This window comes from Mastacembelus armatus, chromosome 4 (genome assembly GCF_900324485.2).
Source record: "Mastacembelus armatus chromosome 4, fMasArm1.2, whole genome shotgun sequence".
Taxonomy (NCBI): Eukaryota; Metazoa; Chordata; class Actinopteri; order Synbranchiformes; family Mastacembelidae; genus Mastacembelus; species Mastacembelus armatus.
In genome coordinates, this window is record NC_046636.1 from 13,165,494 (window position 1) to 13,191,772 (window position 26,279).

The 26,279-nt window shown below is 43.2% G+C and overlaps 1 protein-coding gene across 3 annotated transcripts in view; it reads right to left on the bottom strand.

Moving 5' to 3' along the window:
- Window positions 1-26,279, bottom strand: part of st3gal3a (ST3 beta-galactoside alpha-2,3-sialyltransferase 3a) — a 59,492-nt gene that overhangs the window by 14,878 nt on the left and 18,335 nt on the right. For 2 of the 3 annotated variants that reach the window (XM_026323311.1, XM_026323310.1), the window contains exons 6-9: window positions 14,586-14,680; window positions 6,970-7,033; window positions 5,577-5,672; window positions 3,270-3,456 (exon numbers count right to left, since the gene is read on the bottom strand). In XM_026323311.1, the coding sequence (XP_026179096.1) occupies window positions 3,270-3,456; window positions 5,577-5,672; window positions 6,970-7,033; window positions 14,586-14,680 (442 nt within the window). Of the gene's footprint in view, window positions 1-3,269; window positions 3,457-5,576; window positions 5,673-6,969; window positions 7,034-14,585; window positions 14,681-25,182; window positions 25,263-26,279 lie in introns of all 3 variants that reach the window. The other variant, XM_026323312.1, reaches the window with a different exon arrangement.

Sequence of the window (26,279 nt, forward strand, 5' to 3'; positions counted from 1 at the left end):
GTGTAAACTCCCCCCCCCCCCCCCCACCACACACACACACACACACACACACACAGGAAGACCTCCTGTGTGGTACCAGTGCCCAAGACACCACACGCTAAAGACCTCAATAGCTTCAGGTCGATGGCTTTCACGTCCCATCTGATGAAGACACTGGAGAGACTGGAACTCTGCTCCATGGTGAGCTCAGCGATGGACCCGCTGCAGTTTAGCTACCAGCCCAGCACTGGGATGGGGGGCACCGTCATCTTCCTGCTTCACCGTGCTCTGGCTCACCTGGAGAAGCCCGGCATTGCTGTGAGAATTCTGTTCTTTGACTTCTACAGCACGTTTAACACCATACAGCCGGTGCTTCTGAGGGACAAACTGGAGAAGGCTGGTGTGGACTTTGACCTGGAGGAGTGGATCCTGGACTACCTCACAAACTTGCCCCAGTTTGTGAGAATCCGGAACTGTGTGTCTGACATCCTGACCTGCAGTGTGGGGGCTCCCCAGGGGACCGCCCTGGCCCCCTTCTTCTTCATTCTCTAAACTGTGGACTTCAGGCACAACACGGATGGCTGTGTTATGCAGGAGTTCTCCGACGACTTTGTGATTGTTGAGCTCATCCCTAACGGTGACGACGTGGAGTACAGAGGACTGATGCAGGACTTCATGGACTGGTGTCAGCAGATCCACCTCCAGCCAACTCCTCCTTTATCAACGCAGGGAAGATCAAGGAGATGGTGGTGGACTTCCGCAGATGCCAATCTACTCTCCCCTCGCCAGTGAACATCCAGGGAATGGACATTGAGAGAGTGAACTCTTATAAGTACCTGGGTGTTCACCTGAATAACAAACTGGACTGAACTCATAACACAGATGCACTGTACAGTAAGGGCCAGAGCCGGTTCTATTTCCTGACGAGACTGTGGTCTTTTGGTGTGAAGGAGCACTCCTGAAGACCTTCTATGACTCTGTGGTTGAATCAGCCATCCTGTACGATCCTGGTCCTGGTCTGCTGGAGCAGCATCATCACAGAGAGGGAGAGGAAGAAGCTGAATAAGGTCATCAAGGAGTCCAGTCTAGTCCTGGGATGTCCCCTGGACTCAGTGAGGGAGGTGGGGGACAGAGGGTCCTGGCAGATATAATTTATTGCTCTCAGTCTCTCATACTGGTCACTGGAAGTTTAACATGGCACCTCATGGCAAAAAACTCTCAGAGGATCTGAAAAAAAGAATTGTTGCTCTACATAAAGATGGCCTAGAATATAAGAAGATTGCCAAGACCCAGAAACTGAGCTGAGCTCCACTCAGAACAGGCCTCGCCATGGTCGACCAAAGAAATTGAGTGCACGTGCTCAGCGTCATATCCAGAGGTTGTCTTTGGGAAATAGACGTATGAGTGCTGCCAGCATTGCTGCAGAGGTTCAAGGGGTGGGGGGTCAGCCTGTCAGTGCTCACACCATACGCCGCACACTGCATCAAATTGGTCTGCATTGGCTGTCGTCCCAGAAGGAAGCCTCTTCTAAAGATGATGCACAAGAAAGCCCACAAACAGTTTGCTGAAGACAAGCAGACTAAGGACATGGATTACTGGAACTGTGTCCTGTGGTCTGATGGTGTCAAGCATATCTGGCGGAAATCAGGTGAGGAGTACAAAGACAAGTGTGTCTTGCCTACAGTCAAGCATGGTGGTGGGAGTGTCATGGTCTGGGGTTGCATGAGTGCTTCCGGCACTGGGGAGCTACAGTTCATTGAGGGAACCATGAATGCCAACATGTACTGTGACATACTGAAGCAGAGCATGATCCCCTCCCTTCGGAGACGGGGCCACAGGGCAGTATTCCAGCATGATAACAACCCCAAACACACCTCCAAGACGACCACTGCCTTGCTAAAGAAGCTGAGGGTAAAGGTGATGGATTGGCCAAGCATGTCTCCAGACCTAAACCCTATTGAGCATCTGTGGGGCATCCTCAAACAGAAGGTGGAGGAGTGCAAGGTCTCTAACATCCACCAGCTCTGTGATGTCATCATGGAGGAGTGGAAGAGGATTCCAGTGGCAACCTGTGAAGTTCTGGTGAACTCCATGCCCAAGAGGGTTATGGCAGTGCTGGAAAATAATGGTGGTCACACAAAATATTGACACTTTGGGCCCAATTTGGACATTTTCACTTAGGTGTGTACTAACTTTTGTTGCCAGCGGTTTAGACATTAATGGCTGTGTGTTGAGTTATTTTGAAGGGACAGCAAATTTAAACTGTTATACAAGCTATACACTCACTACTTTACATTGTAGCAAAGTGTCATTTCTTCAGTGTTGTCACATGAAAAGATATAATAAATTATTTACAAAAATGTGAGGGGTGTACTCACTTCTGTGAGATACTGTAGCTTTATAGTTTAAGTTTTTTTTTTTAAATTATTTTTTGGGCAGTTTTTGCCTTTATTTGATAGGACAGTGGAGAGAGGCAGGAAATTAGGGAGAGAGCAAGGGAAGACATGCAAGCTATATGACGGCATCCAGTGTATATGGACGCGCACACTACCGTTACACCACCAGTGGCCGCCATATTTCAATATTTTTAACTTCTTATTTATCTTTGTTACTTTTGGCACTCTGCTGTCTACTTGTACTTTCCTGTTGCAACAATGCAATTTCCCCATTGTGGGACAAATAAAGGTTATCTTATCTTAGCTTATCCCTCTGATATCACTACTGAATGCTTTTGCATGTTCTCTAAAGCTTAGCAGGACTCTTAGAAGTGTTGCCCCTAATGGAGGTCCAGGCAGCAAGAACATCATTCAAGCTTTGCCCTCGATACTGATATGAGTCTGTTCTTGCCATTGTGACTCACACCCTCAATACCCTTCTTAGATATTTCAGTCACATTTAATAATGCTCTGTTTAATTAATATGCAGTTTCATTTATTTAATTTTAAAATTTGTTTCAATAATTGCAAAGGACGCTTTACCTCATGTTTTTTGTTGTTGTTATAGTAGTAGTATAGTAGTAGTTAATAACATTTCTGAACCACAATAAAGCTACTTATGTGAAACAGTTTTGCTCAAGCTCAACCAAAAATGTAAATTGACATATTTTGTCAGTGCAGCGTTTGATCCCTGCTAAGACCATGCAGCTGCAGCATCAGAGGTGACAACTCTAAACACTAACTTGCAGTTTCTGCAGGACCTGGCTTCTCTACTTATTATTACTAATATCATCACAAACTGGCTGGCTACAGCTGTATTTACATAGTGGCAAAATAAAAAGTTAAAAGCCTTACCAGTCTTTGGTTTAAGACCATGTGTCGGAGCCACTTGAAGTCCAGAGCTTTGAAGGCAGAGAGGACAAACAGAGACTGAGTTTCGTAGTGTTCCATCTTCTGAATCGCCCCTTCTGGGTAGGTGATCCTCATTGTAGTCTTGGAGCCAACATCTTTCTCAAAGCCTTTCACTGGGGCCTCATTTAACCTGCAACAAACAGGTTAATCATAGACTGCACATTTTAATCTGCAGTTATACATGTCAGCATTAGTCAAACATTTATCAAGCATTTTGAAAGAACTTTTCATACGCACAAGCACTGCAAAAAAATTTTTTTTGCCATGCATTCAATATGAGGATAATTGATACAGATAGGTTATAACCAACAACATAATAAACTTTGAACCACCTTTGATTTATTTGTTTATTTAAAAGCCTAAAATTACTGCGTATTGTAGCCCAGTTTGTGCTGATTACAGTGTTATCAGACTTTAGCCATTGATATGTTTAAAAGCAACTGAAAAAAGCACAAATGTCAGGGCATGTCAAAACTTGTCCAGAGTCCAAAACATATTTAGACCCCAGAGGGTTAAACTCCTCCACCTAAGACAGGATCTTTCTCCTGACCTGGAGTTGGCAAGCTACCATTTTCTGGTTGAGAATCATGGCCTCGGACTTGGAGGTGCAAATGCACAACCAAACTGAACTGAGGCTTACATAATCTTTTCTTTAATAATAAGGTGAAGGTGTCCATAATAGGCCATGCTTAGTCAGAAAACAGGCAGAGAGTATAAACCATCAAAGCAATCCAAAAACCAGCAAAGATGTCAAAAACGTTAGACGGGTGAATAATTCAAGGACGTAACAAGATCATACACTGAGGGCTTGAACTGAAAAGGTAAGACTGGTAAGCTGGTTGCAGACAACCTGGCAACTGGTGGCTGGCTGGGCTAGTGTATAAATACTCAACAGCATGACCTTAATTGACAGGGTAAACTAGATGCATGGGGATAACTGAGTTTTTGCGACTAACATGGAACGTGGGCTGTATCTGCATGGACTTGGGTAAAGTTAACATGACAGAGACAGGATTAATGATCTTGGAGATGGGGAAGGGGCAGATAAATCTGGGTGACAATGTTCGTGAATCGGTCTTGAGTGGGAGGTCCTTAGTGGATAACAAAACCCGCTGACCAGGTGAGTATGTGGGTGCACTAGATTTTTTCTTATCCGCTGCCGTCTTATAAGATTGCTGGATAATCCAGGTGCGGCAGTAACGTTGGACCAGAGCATGGGCAGAAGGAGCCACAATCTCCTTCTCAAGAGCTGGGAACAAGAGGGGTTGGAAGCCATAGGAACACTGGAAGGGAGTGTTTGTTCTCGGCCAGGGCACATCACATCATTTACCTGTCCTAGTTTCTGACCGTGCTTCTTCATCCTACTACACTCTTCCTCAGGGGTCCAGTCAGCATGTCTACATTCCCCCGCCCATTCTTCTCTGTGTTTGGAAGGATACCCAGAGAAGACTTCTGTGTCCAGCTCTATCTTCCTCCTCCCTACTTCATAATAAACTCACGTTAACCCTGAAGTCTGCATTACCTGTGTCCAGTGTACTAATTCCCAACTAAAGGTGACATGTATGGATCCACTGTGCCTGTATGCATGTCTCCTGATGAGTTGGTAGATGGTGTCTGGGGATCATCTTCCATTTCTGGATAAAGGCATCAGGACAGTAGGCTACTTGGTGATGTTGGATGCATCAAGATAAAATGTCCCATAGGTGCTCAGTGCAATTTAGGTTAGGCAAGAATGCCTTTATCATCCAGGAAATGCATACACACTCTGGTCACATGAGGTCAGGCATTGTCCTGCACCAGGAGTAACTTAGGGCCCACTACACCAGCATAAGTCACTCATGCCACCCTTATGGGCTCTTGTTCTGACAGTTTGGTCAGAAACATGTACACCAGTAGCTTGCTGGAAATTATTTTGTAGGGCTCTCACAGTGTTCCTCCTGTTCCTCTTTGCACAAAGGAGCAGATACTGGTCCTGCTGCTGGGTTAATGCACATCTATGGCCCTGTCCAGCTCACCTGCTGTAACAGCCAGCTTCCTGGTATTTCCTCCATGCTCCCGAGACTGCTGGGAAACACAGCAAACCTTCTTGCAACTGCAAATATGGATGTCCAATATTGAAGTAACTGGACTGATGGAACTTGAGTGTGCTGCAGGTACTGCGTCATACTACCAGTACTGACAATGACACTAGCAGATGATGATTAAGTGTTGCCCTATTTTTTTGAGCAGTTTATGTCTGTCATAACATACCTGACCACAACATCAAACTCATCAATCCTCTGCCCCAGAGACTTGTTTGCAAGGATTCCTCCGTTTCCCACAATGATGCACGTCTTACAGCTCATACTGTAACAGAGACAAGATACTGAGATATTCATATTATCAGGAAAAAAACCAGAAAAAAATACACTAGACATCAAAAAGGTGTGTTTAAAAAGATATTCCTTTAGAGAGATGGGATGAGGTGAAAAATACAAAATGCTACATAAACCCCTTTTCTCTTTTTTAGACGTACCAGGACAGGAGTATATCTAAGCATATAATGTATTTATTATGATTATAATGTTCTATTGTAGACTGTGCAGGATGTGTTGTGTGTTTAGTCTGCACTGATGAAACAGGGTCAATACATAGTGTCTCAGCAACTGACAAGGCCCAGATAAACTCAAAAGCCTGAATCCCAAGTGGAATCAACCAACACAATTACTTCAACTTATCTGTTGAAATTTTAATGTAGACTGACAGACTCAACTTTCACCCATCAGAATCTTGCTTTCTCAAATTTAGGGAAGATATGAATACTGAACCATTTGTTTCAACAGTTGTAAGAGTGACAAAGAGACTTTCCAAGATATGATAATGATTTGTAATGATCATGTAACAAATGGACTGGTAGGTCAGTAGGTATATAGTAGAGAACAAAAACACAAACACAAGGTGCTGAATCATGACCAATATTTTGGTTTTGTTAACCAAAATATTTGAAGCTAATCCTTGAGATAGATATTTTTGATTTCCAAGTTTGCCACTTTAAGCCCAAGAGTTCAATTTAAAGACATTTTTGTAATGTATGTTAGATTACAATTTGTTCTCAAAAAGAGGAGTTACATGAGAACAGTACAAAATTTTAGTAAAGGAAGAGACTGCTTGAGGTAAACTATAATGGTTGGGTAATGGTTAGTTTAGGTTCTGTTAAATAATGATATTAAACATATTTAAGTGTGCTGTGTTTTGAAAAATATGTTTGTAAAATGAGGCTGAAAAACTTTTATTTGTGTTAAAAATTTTAAGTTACCGTTTCACCCACTGAATATTCTGTAAAGATGATTGTAATACTGTATGTTTTGTATGTGTTAGCATTTGTATTTTTCTTATAAACGTGTCTGTTTAGAGTATTTGTTTCTTAAAAGCTATTCTTAAAAAATGAGTGTACCATATATTGTCAGATGATTAATATACAATACATAGAGCAAATTAAAACAACAGCACTTCACTGTGTGCATTCTCAAAGTTATAAACAGACAAGTTTACAGTCTCTCCTAATGATACCTGTAAATACTAAGAGGAAAGAAAACTAAAGAAGGGTATACTGTGATGACTGCACTAACTGTGCAGTATGACAGGACAACTAGCACCAACTTACCTGTCAAGTTCTTCCCCAAGCCCATAGATCTTAGTGTTTGATAGAAGAATATCTATAATCTTCTCTAAAGAAACCAGATAGCAAACAAGATAGAAAGAAAAAACAAGTGAGATGAAGATCAAAGAAGAAGAAAAAACAACCAGCGGAGCTGTGTTTTAAAACAATACATTATCTGTCAGATGAGAGCCAAATGAGATGGGATACAAGTTTTGTATCAGGTTTGCTTCATTAAACCTTGATTTGTAAAAAGTCTAAAGAAGGCTAATGAAATAGGTACGTCACACTATAAAATCACTATAAAATCATAAAAGCACATTTTAAGAAATAACTGCTCCAAATTAAAAAGTGGAGGTTAATGCAACTGGGTGCTCCAAAATCTAGTCTGTTTTACACTTTAAACAAGGTTGAGTCTGAAATTGAATGACAGTTTGTTATTAGACACACTTGCTCCCTTTCAAAAGCAGCCAGCTTTTTCAAAAATCATATCAATGTTGTATTAATGGAGACTGTTCGAATTTAAGTGAGCTGATCACACTTGAAAGTGAATGATCTTTGGTTGTAAATCCACAATACACATCGATTATCAACTGCAGAAAAAAATATGTTGAAACCATGTTTAAGATATGAAATTTATGCTTATGTCATATATGTATTTGAGGAGGTTTACAGACTCATCTTTGCACCACACAGATCTAATGTTTATGTTTTTAAGTCCCATGTACATTATGAGTTATAGTTTGTTTCCACTGCAACTTTAGTAAGTCAGTCAAATATAAAAACCTTTGTAATAGTTTTGAAGTTTAAGGAAAAACATTTTTTAAGCAGAAATTGAAAATCTACATAAAAATATATAGAGACAGTGTTGACCTTGGAAGGACGTAGACATGTATATATCTCCTCTCACACAACAGAAGTCAGCAGTTTTTGTCATAAAATGTCAACACTTCTTTCAACTGTGAGCAGAGTTTCAGTGGGATGACAAAATGTGCCTACACATGGTTAACATGGAGAATAATGGTTATGCATGTGAAGTTTCTCAGTCGTCCCGGTGAAGAAATCTAGAAATCTAGGCTGAGTCATGGCAACTGGACTTCTAGTTTTTAGGTCTAGATGTCATGATTCCCCTTTGGGACATCCTGTCGGGGGACCTTTATTTTCTAAGAGACTTCCTTTTCCCTCGCACTGGTCCCCGGCAGCTTCACAGCTTATTGAGTTCATGGGTTTCACCTGTTTTCAATCACCTTTTCTGTTCTCCCTATATATACTTCCCTCTTTCCTTTGTTTGGGGCTTAAGCATTAGTTTGCGTAAGCCTTGTTGATTGCTAGTAACTAGGTAGTTTTCGTAAGCCTTGCCTTACAGTTTCTCAAGTGTTTTGCCACCATATCATTCGGTCTTTTCTTGTTTACCATTTCACTCGGTTTTCTAGTTTCCCGTTTCATCCGGCTTTGTGTTTTGTGTTTTTTCCCCCCTCCTGGATCCCAGGAGAGGTAATAAAGTCTTTGGTTCTGCATCTGGGTCCTGCCGCCTCTCCTTGTCTCCAGCACCTCCTCACTCACCAACTCCCACACCTAACAGAATGCTTCAGCCACAGACGGACGCAGCAGGACCGGCCGGGGAGTTGTTCCCGGAGCGGTGTTTGAGGGACAGCGTCACCGCTCTCCGGCTTTGTCTGGGTTTCGTCCCGGACTACTCGCTGGCGCACATGCGTGTGACCAACAGCGGCGGAGTCTGCTACATGTGCCGTCCAATACCTCCAAGAAGAGTGTGGGGAGGGCGTACCAGCTCTTCTCCTCCCTGCACGCTCTGCTGGAGGAAGGCAGAGAGCAGCAACTCCCCTTCCAGGACGTCAAGAGCAGGTGCCTCGCGGCTCTTCAGTCCCCTTCACCAGTGTTGCACCTCTCCACACCCTCGGATCCTTCCGATTCTCCGAGCTCCCCCTCCTCGGTCCAGAACGCCCCTCGCCCCGGTCCGAGTTCCGTTTCTCTTTCGGACAAGGGTGCCACTCGCCCCAGTCCAATCTCTTCCCTTTCTCAGTCTGAGTTTTATCTTTTATCTTCGTTCCCTCAGCCTGAGCCTCTCGTTCTCCCCCCTCAGCCTGAGCCTCTCATTCTCCCCCCTCAGCCTGAGCCTTTCGATCCCCCTCAGCCTGAGCAGTTTCTTTTCCCTCCTCAGGCTGAGTCCTTTTCTCTTTCCTCTTTTTCCAAGCCTGGGGCCTCTCTCTCGTCCCCAGCCTGGGTCCCCCCCCCCTCTCTCTCTCTCTCAGCCCAGTTCCCCTCTCTCTCACTCTGTTCCCCAGCCAGATTCTGCGGTTCAGCAGAGTCGCCACCAATGGCGGTGTCGTCGGAGAGGGGTGGCCGCTTCTCCGGTCAGGCAGCCTGAATCCAGTGCCTTCTCGTCGCCAGAACCTCCAGTTGCCATCTCGCCGCCAAAGCCCCAGGCTGCCATGGACAGGAACACCCAGCACAGCTGCAGATTGAACCGCTGGACCAGCAGCCCCGACGACGACATTGACGGAGTCACTGCCGTCTGAAGAGGCAATCCCCAGTGCTGCTTCCAGTGTCGACACTCATGTCCCCGCTGAGGTTCCTCTGTCTCTGGCCAGCCCTTCCCCTGAGTCTCCAGCAGGCCTCTCCCCTGAGTCTTTGGCTAGTCCTTCGCCTCAGTCTCCAGCCAGCCCATCACCTCAGTTTCCAGCAGGCTTCTTCTCTGAGCTCCTGACTAGGCCTTTGCCTCAGTATCCAGCTGGTCTGGTGCTCACGTCTCCAGTGCTCCCGTCTCCAATGCCCCAGCCTCTGGACCCTCAGCTTGCCGACGACAGCGTCCCCACTGAGGTCCTCTCCCAGTCTCCAGCAGGCCTGGCACCCGATTCCTGAACTGGCCTCTCCCCTGAGTCTCCAGCCAGCTGCTCACCTCAGTCTCTGGTCAGCTCGTCTTCCCAGTCTCCGGCCAGCCCATCTCCCCAGTCTCCGGCCGGCCGCTCACCTCAGTGTCCGGCAGGCCCCTCACCTGAGTTTCCAGCCAGCCCGTCTCCCTGGGGCCAGCTCCTAGCCTCTTCAGTCTCCAGCTAGTCCTTCGACGGATTCTCAGGCTAGCCCTTCACCTCAGTCACCGGAGCCACCTATCAGATTTCCGCCTCAGGCTACAGCAACGCAGCCACCAGAGCCTCGCCCTCCAGCGCCGTCTCCAGCACCGTCTCCAGAGTCTCCAGTGTCTCCAGCCGCATCTTCGGCCAGCGTCTCCAGTACCGCCTCAGCCAGCGTCTCCAGTACCGCCTTGTGCCAGCGCCACCTGTTCGGCCAGCGTCTCCAGCGTCTCCAGTGCTGCATCGGCCACCCACTCTAGTTTCCCGTTTCATCCGGCTTTGTGTATTGTGTTTTATCCCCTCTCCTGGGAGAACACTGGGGATCCCAGGTGGCCACGAGGGCTAAAGTTTGGTCAGCCCTCTGCTTCGTCAGGGGGAGGGTGCGTGAAGCACCTCGTTAAAACAGAGCAAAAGTCCAGTACCTTGGTGCATATAAAGGGCGAGTGAGAGTAGAGTGAGAACAAAAGGCAGATTGCAAACAGGTGAAAATACTTAAAGTATACTTACGTTAAAGAACGTAAAGCGGCCGGGGACCGGAGCAGGAGAGGTACTGAACACAAAATAAAGGTCCCCGGCAGGAAGTCCCAAAAGGGAATCATGACAGCCTGTTCCTGATGTTCTCAGAGTTCGTGATGGCAGTAACTCATCAGAAATGTATATTTGTGCTGAGCCATGAAGAGACTTACAGCAGTGCTGTTTTAAAGTCTGAGCAGCAAGAAGCCAGTGCAGAGATCTGAGAACAGGAGCAATGTGGTTGTAGTTCTTGGTTCTAGTCAGGATCCAAGCAGCACCATTTTGAATGTACTGCATCTACCTTACAGCTCGTCTTGAGTGCCCCATGAGCAGGCTGTTACAGTAATATAACCTGCTGGGGATAAATGCATGATTGAGTCTCTCTCAGTCTGGTTTCGACATAATCCTTTTGATTCTCGCAATGTTTTTGAAATGGTAAAATGCTGATGATGTAATTAATTTAATATGGCTGGTAAAATTCAAGTCTGAGTCCATGATTTGCATCATAGTCAAATGTATTCCTGGGGGCAGAGCGGGTGACACTGTGTCAAATCTGAAGCTGCTGGCTAAGGCTAATTGTAAATATGGAAAAATTGTTATTCACGTCGGCAGCAATGACACCCGATTACGCCAATCGGAGGTCACTAAAAATAATGTTGAGTGAGTGTGTGTGTGTAACTTTGCCAAATTAATGTCAGACTCCGTAATTTTCTCTGGATCTCTCCCCAATCTGACCAGCGATGACATGTCTAGGTGGTTTCCAGCAAACGATGTGGGCTTCATAGACAATTGGTCCACTTTCTGGAGAAAACCAGGTCTGATAGCGAGAGACGGCATCCATCCCACTTTGCATGGTGCAGCTTTCATCGCTAGAAATCTGGCCGAGTTTATTAGCCAACCTAAAGCCTGACAATCCAGAGTGGGGACCAGGACGCAGAGACTCAGTTTAAAACGCCTCTCTGTAGTTTCCTTACAGCCGTCGCCCGTCAAACCACATAGAGATTGTGTCTGCCCCTCTAATATATAAATGAAATAAATCAGATGTTAACAGAAGAGGAGTTATTCATAAAAACCTAATAGAAATTAATCCCTTAATCATAGTTTTTAACTGAATTTCCAGACTTCCTATCTGACTTAGATGTTGAAAATAATAGTCTCAGCACTGCATTTAATTTGGTATTAGATTCAATTGGTTTCACTCAAAATGTTAACAAGCCCACCTACTGTTTCAATCACACCCTTGATCTTGTTCTGGCCTATGGCACTGTAGTCAGGCTGAAAAAAGCCACAGCTCTGTTGAGCCCACTGTTCCCTTAGCTCTCAGCAGTGATGAATTTATGAGTTTCTTTACAAATAAAATCACAACTATTAGAGATAAAATTCAGCAGATGCTTCCTATACCTGCAATAAATGAATCTTCTACTACAGTAGCTCTTGAATCATCTGTAAGACCTCAGTTATGTTTAGACTGCTTCTCTCCCATAGATCTCTCTGAATTTACATCAGTAGTTGCTTCATCTAAATCATCAACGTGTCTCTTAGACCCCATCCCGACTAGACTGCTTAAAGACATCCTGCCATTAATGAACTCATCTTTATTAGACTTAGTAAATTTATCTCTAGTATCAGGCTAGGTACCACAGGCCTTTAAGACTGCAGTAATCAAACCCTTACTCAAAAAGCCTAGTCTTGATCCAGGAGTCTTGGCTAATTATAGACCAATATCCAACCTACCATTTATTTCTTAAATCCTTGAAAAAGCTGTTGCTAAGCAACTATCAGACCACTTACACAGAAATGAACTATTTGAAGATTTTCAATCAGACCTAACCAGAGTTTCCTCCTAGACCTTAGTGCTGCATTCGACACTATTGACCACAACATCTTATTACAGAGACTGGAGCATGTGACTGGTATCAGAGGAACAGCGTTAAAATGGTTCCAATCCTATTTATCAGACAGATTCCAGTTTGTTCATGTACATGATGAACCTTCCACACACACAAAAGTTAGTTATGGAGTTCCACAAGGCTCTGTGCTGGGACCGATTCTGTTCACCCTGTCCATGCTTCCTTTAGGCTGCGTCATTAGGAAGAACTCTATTAATTACCACTGCTATGCAGATGACACTCAGTTGTATCTATCTATTAAACCTGTAAGCACAAACCAGTTAACCAGACTTCAAGCGTGTCTAACTGACATAAAGGTCTGGATGACCAGTAACTTTCTACTTTTAAATTCAGAGAAAACAGAAGTTATTGTATTTGGGCCTAAAAACCTCAGACTTTTCTAAAATTATAGCTACTTTAGATGAAATAGCCCTGGCCTCCAGCACTACTGTGAAAAACCTTGCAGTTAATTTTGACCAGGACATGTCCTTTAACTCACACATAAAACAAATCTCTAGAACTACCTCAAGGCTAGATTACTCTAACTCATTACTATCTGGATGTCCCAGTATCACCATAAAAAGCTTCCAGTTAATCCAGAATGCTGTAGCCAGAGTCCTGACAGGAACTAGCAAGAGAGATCATATTTCTCCTATATTAGCTTCTCTTCATTGGATCCCTGTAAAATACAGAATAGAATTTAAAATCCTTCTTCTCACATACAAATCCCTTCATGATCAAGCTTCTTCATACCTTAAAGACCTCATAGTACCATATTATCCTGATAGACCACTTTGCTCTGAGGGTGCAGGTCTACTTGTGGTTTCCAGAGTTTCCAAAAGCAGAATGAGAGGCAGAGCCTTTAGCTATCAAGCTCCTCTCCTGTGGAACCAGCTCCCAGTCTGGGTTCAGGAGGCAGGCTCTCTCTGTACTTTTAAGGCTAGACTTAAAACCTTCCTCTTTGACAAAGCGTATAGTTAGGGCTGGCTTCAGGTAACCCTGAACCATCCCTTAGTTATGCTGCTATAGGCCTAGACTGCCCGAGGACCACCCTCCCCTACCCTAACCGTAACACTCACTTAACCTTGTCTCCCCTAGTTTGTTCTCTCTCTCTCTCTGTACCTTCTGCAGGTGTCCCCGGTCCTGGAGCTGTATATTGCTGATGTGCAGTTACTGGCCCCACCAGCCTGTAGTGTCTATTTGTTGTGTATTGTTGCTGTTCTTTTCTCTCTCCTCTATCCACTCACCCCAACTGTTCGAGGCAGATGGCCGACCAAACTGAGCCCGTTTCTGCTGAAGGTTTTTTCTTCCGTTAAAGGGAGTTTTTCCTCTCTACTGTCGCCAAGTGCTTGCTCATAAGGGATTTGTTGGGTTTTTAGTTTTTGTAAAGTGCCTTGAGATGATTTGTATTGTGATTTGGCGCTATACAAATAAAATTAATTGAATTGAATTGATGATTACCCCTAGATTTCTAACCTGATTATTAGATTTTAGAGAAAGAAACTCAAGGTGACTGCTGACACTTTCTCTTTGTTTCTATGGCCAAAAGATACAGTGTACAGACAATACAGTGTTTGTTTGTTCACATGTCCCATCATTTCTGTAACTCTCTAAATCTGAAAACGGCACCTGCTGAATGCGGTGATTGGTCAGGTATTAGGAGTTGTGTAAGTGGGAGAGGTTTAGACTTCTCTCTCAAAGCTCTAGTTTTGTTCATAAATACTCACTTTCTTGTTAATAACAGCACAACATATTGAATGTGCTAAAGAGATCCACAGGGTGCCCAGTTACCTTACATTTATTTGTGTATTCCATTGTTTCAAGACTACAAAGACACTCAAAACACAAAAAGATAGAATTGGTGGAGAGGGACTGGGAACTCAGTGGGATGCAACCAGGAGTATGCAACTTTTCACCTAAACTTTAAATATGGCCATTCAGAACAGGCAGAAACATGTCTTTAAATATGGTCAGACAACAGTACATGTAAACTAGCTTTCAATCATACCAAGGCCTTAACAACAAGAAGATATGTTCCCTGCTAGTCTTTACTGCTGAAAGATGGAATGCCATTTACATTAAATTAATCTATAGTACCTTTAATTGCAAAGACAAATATGTGTAGCCATACCTTGTGATTTTACTCCAAATGGGCTCGGATAGTCACCAATCTTGGAGTATTGTTTGTAATTTGGATCAAGGAACATGGGTGCCAGTTTGATGAACCTATTAATATACAAGAAAACATGTTACAAAAAGAAAGAACTGGTATTCATCAATGCACTATCAGCTAAAAGACCCTTACAGCCCTCATGTGAACAGTATAGATGCACTGATTAATGGAAGAATGCCAAAGAAGATTTAGTGCATTGTGATACCAGTTAATCACACTGGCTGTCTGAGTTCAACTTGAACAAAACAAACTCAGAAAAGTGGGTAAGGACCAAACTGAAAATGAAGAGTAGATATTCAGGTTGCTGAGCAGTAACAAGGGAACCGTTTGTTAGTTTGAGCTGGTGCAGTCTTTGTTATGAGCACTTTAAAGATCGAACTGGCATATTTAATTTCTCACTATGATGTAACCTGGACTGAACCAGCACCCTTCAGCTGAGAAGCTCCCTTCTTATCGACTTTTTCACATGCTACCACCATTCTCTCACTATGTGTTCGCACTGCTTTCAGATACTGCACTTCCTTCACTACATGCCTCACTCTTCCCTTCATCTGACCTGTCTCCTTGGTACTCACACACCTGTTTTCCATCATCCTGCTGCATTTAAACCCTCTGCTACCATTCACTCATTGCCAGATTGTCTTTGCCCTCATGCCAAGCCAAACTTGTGCATTAGGCTTCCAGTTTCTCTGTCTGCCCCTGAAAGCTTGTGACTGAGTTAGCTACATTCATGATTTCTGCTTTGTGTTTCTCATGCCAAGTTCATGTTTGATTTTGAGTTATTTGCTTCATCTTATGCTCAGGATTTTTGCTAAGCTTTTTTCCATGCCAAGTTGATGTCATTTCATGCTCAAGAACTTTTGCTAAGCTTTGTCAAGTTAAAATTTTGATTCATGCTCAGGATTTTCATGCCTAATCCGTCAAATTAAGCCCTGTTTTTTTCCTGTAGCCTATGAACTTTGTCTAGCCTTGCTCAAGCCAAACCTGTCTACTCTGGATCATTTTTTCTGTTATTATGTATTTTGAGTTTTGTTTGTCATGCCAGTCAAGTCATTGCCTTATTCTCACCACACTAAGGTTTCTCTTCCTCTCACCCTGGCTGGTTCTTTTTGGTTTCTTTTATTTGAGAGTGATTTTGTGTTTAATATATTTAATAAACCAATTCTCCAAGTCAGTTTGTATACATTTAGGTCCATTCCTCGATTATTACACTACTATCCAGTGATGTCACTAAATAAGATGTACTAGGTTGTAAAATGCAAGTAATAGGGTAATTTTTGGAGAAAAATTCCACTACAGCAGATGTTTATCTGACAACGCTGTTAATAAATTTAAGAAAATTATTCCATCTTTATTTACATCTATGCCATGTGCCAACACAGTGGAAGGCAGCTGCCTCAATCCCACTTCCTACCAAATTGATCATGTTGTTGACAGTGCTGTCGCCTCACTGTGTGAAACGCTTGATACTGTGGTCTCTCTGAAAAAGAAGTCAGTGAATCAGAGAAGATCAGCCCCATGGTATAATTTACACATTTGTACCTTAAAGCAGGCATCACAAAGGCTGGAAAGGAAGTGGCGTTCCACAAATTTAGAGGAATTTATTCTAGCCTGGAAAAACAGTCTATTAACATATAAAAAAGCTCTCTGTAAAGCCAGAACTGCATACTATTCATCACTAATAGAGGAAAATAAGAACAATCCCAGGTTTCTTTTCAACACTGTAGCCAGGCTGACGAAAAGTCACAGCTCTGTTGAGCCCAGTGTTCCCTTTGCTCTCAACAGTGATAACTTCATGAGTTTCATTACAAATAAAATCACAAGTATAAGAGGTAGAATTCAGCAGATGCTTCCTATACCTGCAATAAATGCATCCTCTACTACAGTAGCTCTTGAATCATCTGTAAGACCTCAGTATATATTTATTCTGCTTCTCTCCCATAGATCTCTCTGAATTTACATCAGTAGTTGCTTCATCTAAATCATCACTGTGTCTCTTACACCCTATCCCAACTAGACTGCTTAAAGACACCCTGCCATTAATTAACTCATCTTTAATATTTATCGGACAGATTCCAATTTGTTCATCTCCATGATGAACCTTCCACACGAACAAAAGTTAGTTATGGAGTTCCACAAGGCTCTGTGCTAGGACCGATTCTGTTCACCCTGTACATGCTTCCGTTAGGCAGTGTTATTAGGAAGCACTCTATTAATTACCACTGCTATGCAGATGACACTCAGTTGTATCTATCTATGAAGCCTGTTAACACAAACCAGTTAACCAGACTTCAAGAGTGTCTAACTGACATAAAGGCCTGGATGACCAGTAACTTTCTACTTTTAAACTCTGAGAAAACAGAAGTTATTGTATTTGGGCCTAAAAACCTCAGAAATAACTTTTCTAAAATTATAGCTACTAGTTATTTTTGACCAGGACATGTCCTTTAACTCACACATAAAACAAATCTCTAGAACTGCCTTCTTTCACTTGCACAACATTTCCAAAATTAGGAACATCCTGTCTCAAAATGACACAGTTAAGCTAGTCCATGCATTTGTTACCTCAAGGCTAGATTACTGTAACTCATTACTATCTGGATGTCCCAGTATCTCAATAAAAAGCCTCCAGTTAATCCAGAATGCTGTAGCCAGAGTCCTGACAGGAACTAGCAAGAGAGATCATATTTCTCCTATATTAGCTTCTCTTCATTGGCTCCCTGAAAAATACAGAATAGAATTTAAAATCCTTCTCACATACAATTACTCTTCATGATCAAGCTCCTTCACACCTTAAAGACCTCATAGTACCATATTATCTCAGTAGAACACTTCGCTTATTGACCACTTATTGGGAACTTGTGGTTCCCAGAGTTTCCAAAAGCAGACTGGGAGGCAGAACCTTTAGCTATCAAGCTCCTCTCCTGTGGAACCAGGTCCCAGTCTGGGTTCAGGAGGCAGACACTCTCTGTACTTTTAAGGCTAGACTTAAAACCTTCCTCTTTAACAAAGCATATAGTTAGGGCTGGCTTCAGGTAACCCTGAACCATCCCTTAGTTATGCTGCTATAGGCCTAGACTGCCCGAGGACCATCGGTGCACTGAGCTGCCCAACCCTAACCCTCCCCTCCCTTCCCTTCCCTTCCCTCTCCTCTCATCCTCTCCTCCCACACTCACATGTATATTCCACAATTGAATGTCACTAACCTTATGTTCTCTTTCTCCCCTAGTTTGTGCTCTCTCCCTCCCTCTCTCTCTCTCTCTCTCTCTCTCTCTGTACCTTCTGCAGGTGTCCCTGGTCCTGGAGCTGTATATCGCTGATGTGCAGTTACTGGCCCCACCAACCTGTAGTGCCTATTTGTTGTTTATTGTTGCTGTTCTTTTCTCTCTCCTCTATCCACCCACCCCAACCAGTCGTGGCAGATGGCTGCCCAAAATGAGCCCGGTTCTGCTGGAGGTTTTTTCTTCCATTAAAGGGAGTTTTTTTCTCTCCACTGTCGCTAAGTGCTTGCTCATAAGGGATTTGCTGGGGTTTTTTCTGTTTTTGTAAAGTGCCTTGAGATGATTTGTATTGTGAATTGGCGCTTTACAAATAAAATAAAAAATAAATAAATAAATAAATATTAAAAAAAATAAAATTTCCCGTCTCACCCCTGTGGGTGGTGTGTGTGTGTCTTCCTCAATCTCAGGTCCTCTACCAGAGGCCTGGGAATTTGAGGGTTCTTCGCAGTATCTTAGCTGTTCCTAGCACTGCGCCCTTCTGGACTGATATCTCTAATGTTGTTCCTGGGATCTGTTGGAGCCACTCTCCCAGTTTGGGGGTCACAGCCCCGAGGGTGCCGATTACCACGGTGACCACTGTTGCCTTCACCTTCCACATCTTTTCTAGCTCTTCTTTAAGCCCTTGGTATTTCTCCAGCTTCTCATGTTCCTTCTTTCTGATGTTGCTGTCACTTGGGATCGCTACATCTACCACTACGGCTTTCTTCTGCTGTTTGTCCACCACTACTATGTCCGGTTGGTCAGCCATCACCTGTTTGTCGGTCTGTATCTGGAAGTCCCACAGGATCTTAGCTCGGTCATTCTCCCTCACCTTTGGAGGTGTGTCCCATTTTGACCTTGGGACCTCCAGCCCATATTCGGCACAGATGTTCCTGTACACTATGCCGGCCACTTGGTTATGGCGTTCCATGTACGCTCTGCCTGCTAGCATCTTACAACCCGCTGTTATGTGCTGGATTGTCTCAGGGGCATCTTTGCACAGCCTGCACCTGGGGTCCTGCCTGGTGTGGTAGACCCCGGCTTCTATCGATCTTGTGCTGGGCGGTGCACAGGTTGGTCTGCCTGGTCTTACAGTCTCGAGCGACTGCTTTATCCACCAATAGTTGATGTTTTGCTCCCCTGGTGTCCTTACCCATTCCTTTCTGGGCCCCGCTCATGTATTGAGCCTATGTGCCTACTCATCTTAGCCGCTATGACGCCTGACAGGAGCTTCCATGTTGTGCAGAGGCAGGTTATCAGACGGTAGTTGGATGGGACTGCTCCCTTTTGGGGGTCCTTCAGGATCAGGACTGTCCTGCCTTCAGGTAGCCACTCTGGGTGAGTCCCATCCATTAGCAGCTGGTTCATTTGAGCTGCCAGGCGCTCATGGAAGGCAGTTAGCTTCTTTGGCCAGTGGGTGTGGATCATGTCAGGCCCCGGTGCTGTCCAGTTCTTCATGTTTGAGACCCTTTCTCGGATATCTGCCATTGCAATGGTTACTGGTTCCTGTTCAGGGAGGTTGCTGTGGTCTGCTCTCAGGTCTGCCAGCCACTGGGCATTGGTGTTATGTGATGCCTCCCTTTCCCATATGTTTTTCCAGTATTGTTGTTATTGTCTCCAGCCTTGGTGGGTCTGCTCTCGTGTTACTGCCCTCCCACTGAGAGTACACCTTGGATGGTTCGGTGGAGAACATCCTGTTTATTCTCCGTGCTTCTATTTCTCTGGTGTACCTCTTCAGGCGTGTGGCCAGGGCTGTGAGTCGTTGTTTGGCAGTCTCCAGGGCCTCTGGTATGGACAGCCTGCTGTATTTCTTACCCAACTTCATCCCCCTTCTCTGCAGTTCTGATAGTTGGCTAACTTCTCTCCGTGTTATTTTTGCCTCTAACCTCATTATCCATGCAGGGTGGTGGAATGTATTTTGTGGCCAAGCATCTCAAGGATCACTGTTGCCGTGGTGTATATCAGCTTGTTGGTCTCGGTGATGGTCACAGTGGGGATTGTTTGTAATGCTGCATTCACATCTTCTAGTAGACTTTCAGAGAGTACTTCACTTAGTCTTGCTAACTGGCTGCGGAGGTTCCAGGTGTCCATCTTGCCTATGATCTTCATTCTCAGGTCAGCTGCTCTTGTGTTGAGCGTGTCGGGGCTTGTCATTGGGGCTTGGTACCCAATCTCGGGTGGGGGTGGTGTTGTTTCCCCCCTGACCTGGCGTCCTGGCTCCCCGTGGCGCCGTAGCATTTGTGTTGTATTTCTTCAATCTCTAGTTGTGATAGCAGCTGCCGTTTGCGGATGGTGGAACACTGAGCTACTAGATGCTTTGGCCGTAGTGTGGATGGTGGGTTTCGAAGTTTCCATAGGTCCCACATCCTCTTCATGTAACCGCTATCGCTGGGGTTACTCATGTAGTGGCACTCCAGCAGTTCTCTGTTATCAGCCCTCGTCCACGAGTGTCTTGTTCCAGTAGCCCATTTCTCATCAGGTTGCCCTGGTCTCCTAGCACCTGACGCGGACCTTGTTGACCTGGGCGACGTCCGAGCTGGTATGACTCCAGTATTTCTATCGCTCATTTGTAATGAGGTAGGCTAGTAGCGTTAAGGACCTTGCCTAAGGGCCCACACTGGTGATGCCCTGGTCGGGATTCGAACCCCCGACCATTTGGTATACACCGTTCAAAAGTTTGGGGTCACTTAGAATTTTCCTTGTTTTTGTTTGTTTTTTTTCAATGAAGATAACTTTAAACTAATCAGAAATACACTCTATACAGTGTTAATGTGGTAAATACCTATTCTAGCTGCAAATGTCTGGTTTTTGGTGCAATATCTACATAGGTGTATAGAGGCCCATTTCCAGCAACTGTCACTCCAGTGTTCTAATGGTACAATGTGTTTGCTCATTGTGTCAGAAGGCTAATGGATGATTAGAAAACCCTTGTGCAACCATGTTAGCACAGCTGAAAAGAGTTTAGCTGGTTAGAGAAGAAATAAAACTGACCTTCCTTTGAGCAGGTTGAGTATCTGGAGCATCACATCAAAATGGCCAGAAAAAGACAACTTTCATGTGAAACTCGACAGTCTAACTTTCATGTGAAACTCGACAGTCTATTCTTGTTCTTAGAAATGAAGGCTATTCCATGCGAGAAATTGCCAAGAAACTGAAGATTTCCTACAATGGTGTTTACTACTCCCTTCAGAGAAAAGCACAAACAGGGTCTAACCAGAGTAGAAAGAGAAGTGGGAGGCCCCGCTGCACAACTGAGCAAGAAGATAAGTGCATTAGAGTCTCTAGCTTGAGAAATAGACGCCTCACAGGTCCTCAACTGGCAGCTTCATTAAATAGTACCCGCAAAACACCAGTGTCAACATATAGTGAAGAGGAGACTCCGGAATGCTGGCCTTCAGGGCAGAGTGGCAAAGAAAAAGCCATATCTGATACTGGCCAATAAAAGAAAGAGATTAATATGGGCAAAAGAACACAGACATTGGACAGAGGAAGATTGGAAAAAAGTGTTATGGACGGACGAATCGAAATTTGAGGTGTTTGGATCACACAGAAGAACATTTGTGAGACGCAGAACAACTGAAAAGATGCTGGAAGAGTGCCTGACGCCATCTGTCAAGCAAGGTGGGGGTAACGTGATGGTCTGGGGTTGCTTTGGTGCTGGTAAGGTGGGAGATTTGTTCAGGGTAAAAGGGATTTTGAATAAGGAAGGCTATCACTCCATTTTGCAACGACATGCCATACCCTGTGGACAGCGCTTGATTGGAGCCAATTTCATCCTACAACAGGACAATGACCCAAAGCACACCTCCAAATTGTGCAAGAACTATTTGAAGAAGAAGCAGGCAGCTGGTCTTCTATCTGTAATGGAGTGGCCAGCGCAGTCACCAGATATAAACCCCATTGAGCTGTTGTGGGAGCAGCTTGACCGTATGGTATGCAAGAAGTGCCCATCCAGCCAATCCAACTTGTGGGAGGGGCTTCTAGAAGTGTGGGGTGAAATTTCTCCAGATTAAATAAAAGTGTGACTATTCTTGGAAAACACAAAATTGTCTGGGTGACCCCAGACTTTTGAACGGTAGTGTACATATATTTATAAAAATAAAATTGAATTGAATTATTTTAACAGGTTACAATCTGGTGAGCACACTTCATTAACGCTGCTGTCTGAAGGCCCTGGTGGGCTGGAGGTTGCGTGTCTTTGGTGCTCAGTGAGTAAGTGGCTTAATAAACCAGCCTGAGGTTTTCTCACGCATAGAGCAGAAAAGGACAAAAAATTAGTTCTACACAATACATGTGAGCTTTCAGAGCACTGTATCTTATTTTCTACATTGTGCTAACAACATAAGTATAGGATTTTCTCAGTGTGAAGACTGGTGAAAATAAGACAAGTGTATAAGCAGTGGAGTGTATTTTACCATTACGCAAGGTAGGTAACTGCCAAGTAAATGGAGTTATCAAAATGAACTATAAATATCTATATATATATATATATATATACATACAGGGAAATTCCCATGGATAGTTTTTTCCTCTCCGAGTCAACTAATAGGGTCAGAATTACTAACATTTTCCAGCTGTGTCATCTCACTTTTGATGGAAGAACTGACCTTCTTGTCCCCTTGATCCAATGAAGATCATCATAATACAACCTCTTCTCACCTTGTCGTTTGCAGTTAAAACCACAACTGTTCAACAACACCGCAAAAGAGCGGCAGTGTCAGGAGGAACTTTAGATTCAGCCTTTCTCCAAAAATCATCTCTTGGACCAGTTGCACTCAAGAAAGTTGAAGAGAGAAATAGCAGCAGAATACAACTGGAGCAGAAATATAGGGAAGGTGAAATATTCTGATTTTTACTACAATTAATACTTCATTACTCGACATCTAAAAATTTGTAAATTTAGTGGAGTAGAAATATAAAGTTACATAAAATCTCAAACAACTAATCCCTGATGAATACTTTTCATCAGGGATTAGTTCATTTTGTTTGTGCTCTCTTTCTCTGCCCCCTCTCTCTCTGTATCTTCTGCAGGTGTCCCTGGTCCTGGAGCTGTATATTGCTGATGTGCAGTCAATGGCCCCACCAACCTGTACAGTATTTATTTGTTGTTTATTGTTGCTGTTCATTGGTCTCTCCTTTATCCAGTCACCACTTGTTAGGTTTCTATGTAAAGTGCCTGATATGATTTTATTGTGATTTGGTGCTATACAAATAAAACTGAACTGAAAAAGAAGAAATAACAAGGTAAACTACATTGATTATATGCATTTTCTGAAGGAAATTTGTGAATGCTGGGAGTCCCCCCCCCCCTTCAAAAGAGGATTAAATACTCTTTGATGTAGCTGAGACTGCGATGGACTGGCGACCTGTCCAGGCTGTACCCCTACCTTTCACCTGAACAGAGCTGGGATAGGCTCCAGCAGATCCCTGTGACCTTAAATAGAAATACGCCAGTATAGATAATGGATGGATGGATCGATGATATGACTGAGCAAACAGTTCTTGAACAAAGAACACACTCTTTTGGGAAAGTTGTGTAAACTGTATCACGTTAGCCACAATGTTCTCCTCAAGTCATAACAATTTGCTTTTGAGGTCTATGTGTTTCATTGCTGCTCAGACACGCCTTTCCAAAGCAATGACTCTGTGAAAGACTGCTACTGCCATCTTCTGGTCAAAACTGAACACTACACTCCCCATAAACTGACTAGCAGTAAAAGCTTGGAATTCACAGTAAATTGGTACAAACTTACAGAACTGTTGCTAATTATTGTTTAAGATGTAAATGCTTATTGTCTAGTACCTTGTGTGTATAACAAATCCCTATTCATGTGTATAATTTATATTAATGTTCATTGTCATTTTGTGAAGTACTGTCTCAGTGCCAGAAATCTTGTTTACTTTCTATATCATGAAACATTATTGCCATGTATTCTAATTACTCAACCTTCACTGCATGTCAAATGTTTTCAGTTCATCAAACTAGCTGGCTCTGAGTCACTCTGTCACTCTTCTGACGAGTCTGGTGTCAGGTCATCTGTAACTTCTAAGCCACCACTCACAGCTGCAGTGGATATTGCAAACACAAAGAAACTACTCTCTGCAGGGGTTTCACAGAAATGAAACACCAGAGTCAGGCTCCTGTGTAGGACTCAGAATCAAATGATAATCTGTGGTTTCATTGTGCCGATGGCTTGAAAATACAAAGGCATGCACAGAGTGACTGGACTAGACATCACAGCTAAATGCTTGCCTAAAACAGAGAACTGTGGTTATACATGGGATAGAAAAAGATGGCTAGTCAATTACTACAACTGATTACAAAGCAAGAAGTGATTTAAGTCCTCTAGTAAGGGAAATACAACAAAGTCTTTATTCAGAAATCAAAATGATCAGAACAGAGTATCATTTTAACTTATGCATTGGTACATTATATTGGAATATAATCAAACAATCATATACGTACAAGACGTACGTTGTGTAGTTTAGTTGCAGGAATGTTTTGGAAAAAAGGGTTGGCTGATTGTCCTCATGAAGTCAAAATATTAATATAACATAGATGCACAGATACAGTAGTAACTGTTTTACAGCAAACCCTGACCACAAGGTTTTTCTTCATTTCCAACAAGGCCTATGTATTCATTAGTGTATTATGGACTAAGGTCTGTGCATGTTTGGTCATGTAAATGACCAAACATGTCATCATCATGGCTTAAATGTGAATATGCAATGTAACACAATTTCCATGTGCAATTTGGATACAATGTTTCCACTTATCTTATTAGTGTTTACACAAATTATATTTTTATTTTATTTGTACTGTACATATTCTGATTACCTTGACTGGTACCTTTCCTTTTGACACGTTATGTGTCAGTCTCCTCTAGGTAACGAACCACTGCTTATACTGTGGTTAATGTAGATGCAGATATTTAATGATAAGTTAAAAAGTTATTTATGTGTGCGAAATGTGCACTGTTGCCATTTGTCAGGCTAAGTGACTGTTTCTGATGTGTGTAATAATGATATTAAGAGAGACAAAGCTTCACCCCAGCCTTACTGCCAGAGCAGAACTGGAATCGAACTTGAGCCTCTAGTGTGACAGTGCTATGTGTGTTGTGTTGTGTTTTAATGAAGTACAACTGACAATATTTTTGTTGATAAAAGACAACATATGTTTATAACAGCAACTGTGTGTGAGACAGGGAATTAAGTTTTGCTACACCTTGTGGCAGAAAGGAAAACTGCATTTGGGATTTTTTGGTGCCTGGTGCATAGTTAAATCTACCGCATACCTGATGCAATGCTACCGCCAGGGCTCTGCAAAGATAACATAGCATGGTGTTTTGAATCACAACCACTGTAGACATGAAGCCTAAAAAGCACAGATATTATTTGTGACATGGGTGTCATGCTTATGTCAATTTAATAGATGACTGATTATTGCACACATGAAAATGAACAAGAATTAACATAACAGTGTTTGTAAATTATAGAAAACATGACTTTCCCTATTCTCTGTTTCTTCCATTTTCATCTCTGCAACTGCTCACATTTCACCTTGTGCCATTGCAACAGGTACGTCAGGCCTAACTGATTGATAAGTATGTTTGTTATTTTCAATTAGTTGTTGCAGCCCTAAAAACAAGTAAATAAAAGATGTGAATACAGTGCCCAGTAAGGGATATGGCGAATTATAGGGCTTGTCGACACATCTAGCATTGCGGAGGAATACCAGCAGGCTAAATCTGATGTTGAACTACAAATCAAAACCTATGCTGTAGGTATCTACAGCAGCAGTTCTGTTAACTCTTTGTATCAAGTATAATTCCAGCTCAAGTAAGTTACCAAAAAGTAATGTGATTACACTAACGATAACAGGGTTAAGTAGGTAAAGTACAGTGGGTACGGAAAGTATTCAGACCCCTTTAAATGTTTCACTCTTTGTGTCATTGCAGCCATTTGCCAAAATCAAAAAAGTTCATTTTATTTCTCATTAATGTACACTCAGCACCCCATCTTGACAGAAAAAAACAGAAATGTAGAAATTTTTGCAAATTTATTAAAAAAGAAAAACTGAAATATCACATGGTCATAAGTATTCAGACCCTGTGCTCAGTATTGAGTAGAAGCATCCTTTTGAGCTAGTACAGCCACGAGTCTTCTTGGGAATCATGCAACAAGTTTTTCACACCTGGATTTGGGGATCCTCTGCCATTCTTCCTTGCAGATCCTCTCCAGTTCTGTCAGGTTGGATGGTGAACGTTGGTGGACAGCCATTTTCAGGTCTCTCCAGAGATGCTCAATTGGGTTTAGGTCAGGGATCTGGCTGGGCCAGTCAAGAACGGTCACAGAGTTGTTCCGAAGCCACTGCTTTGTTATTTTAGCTGTG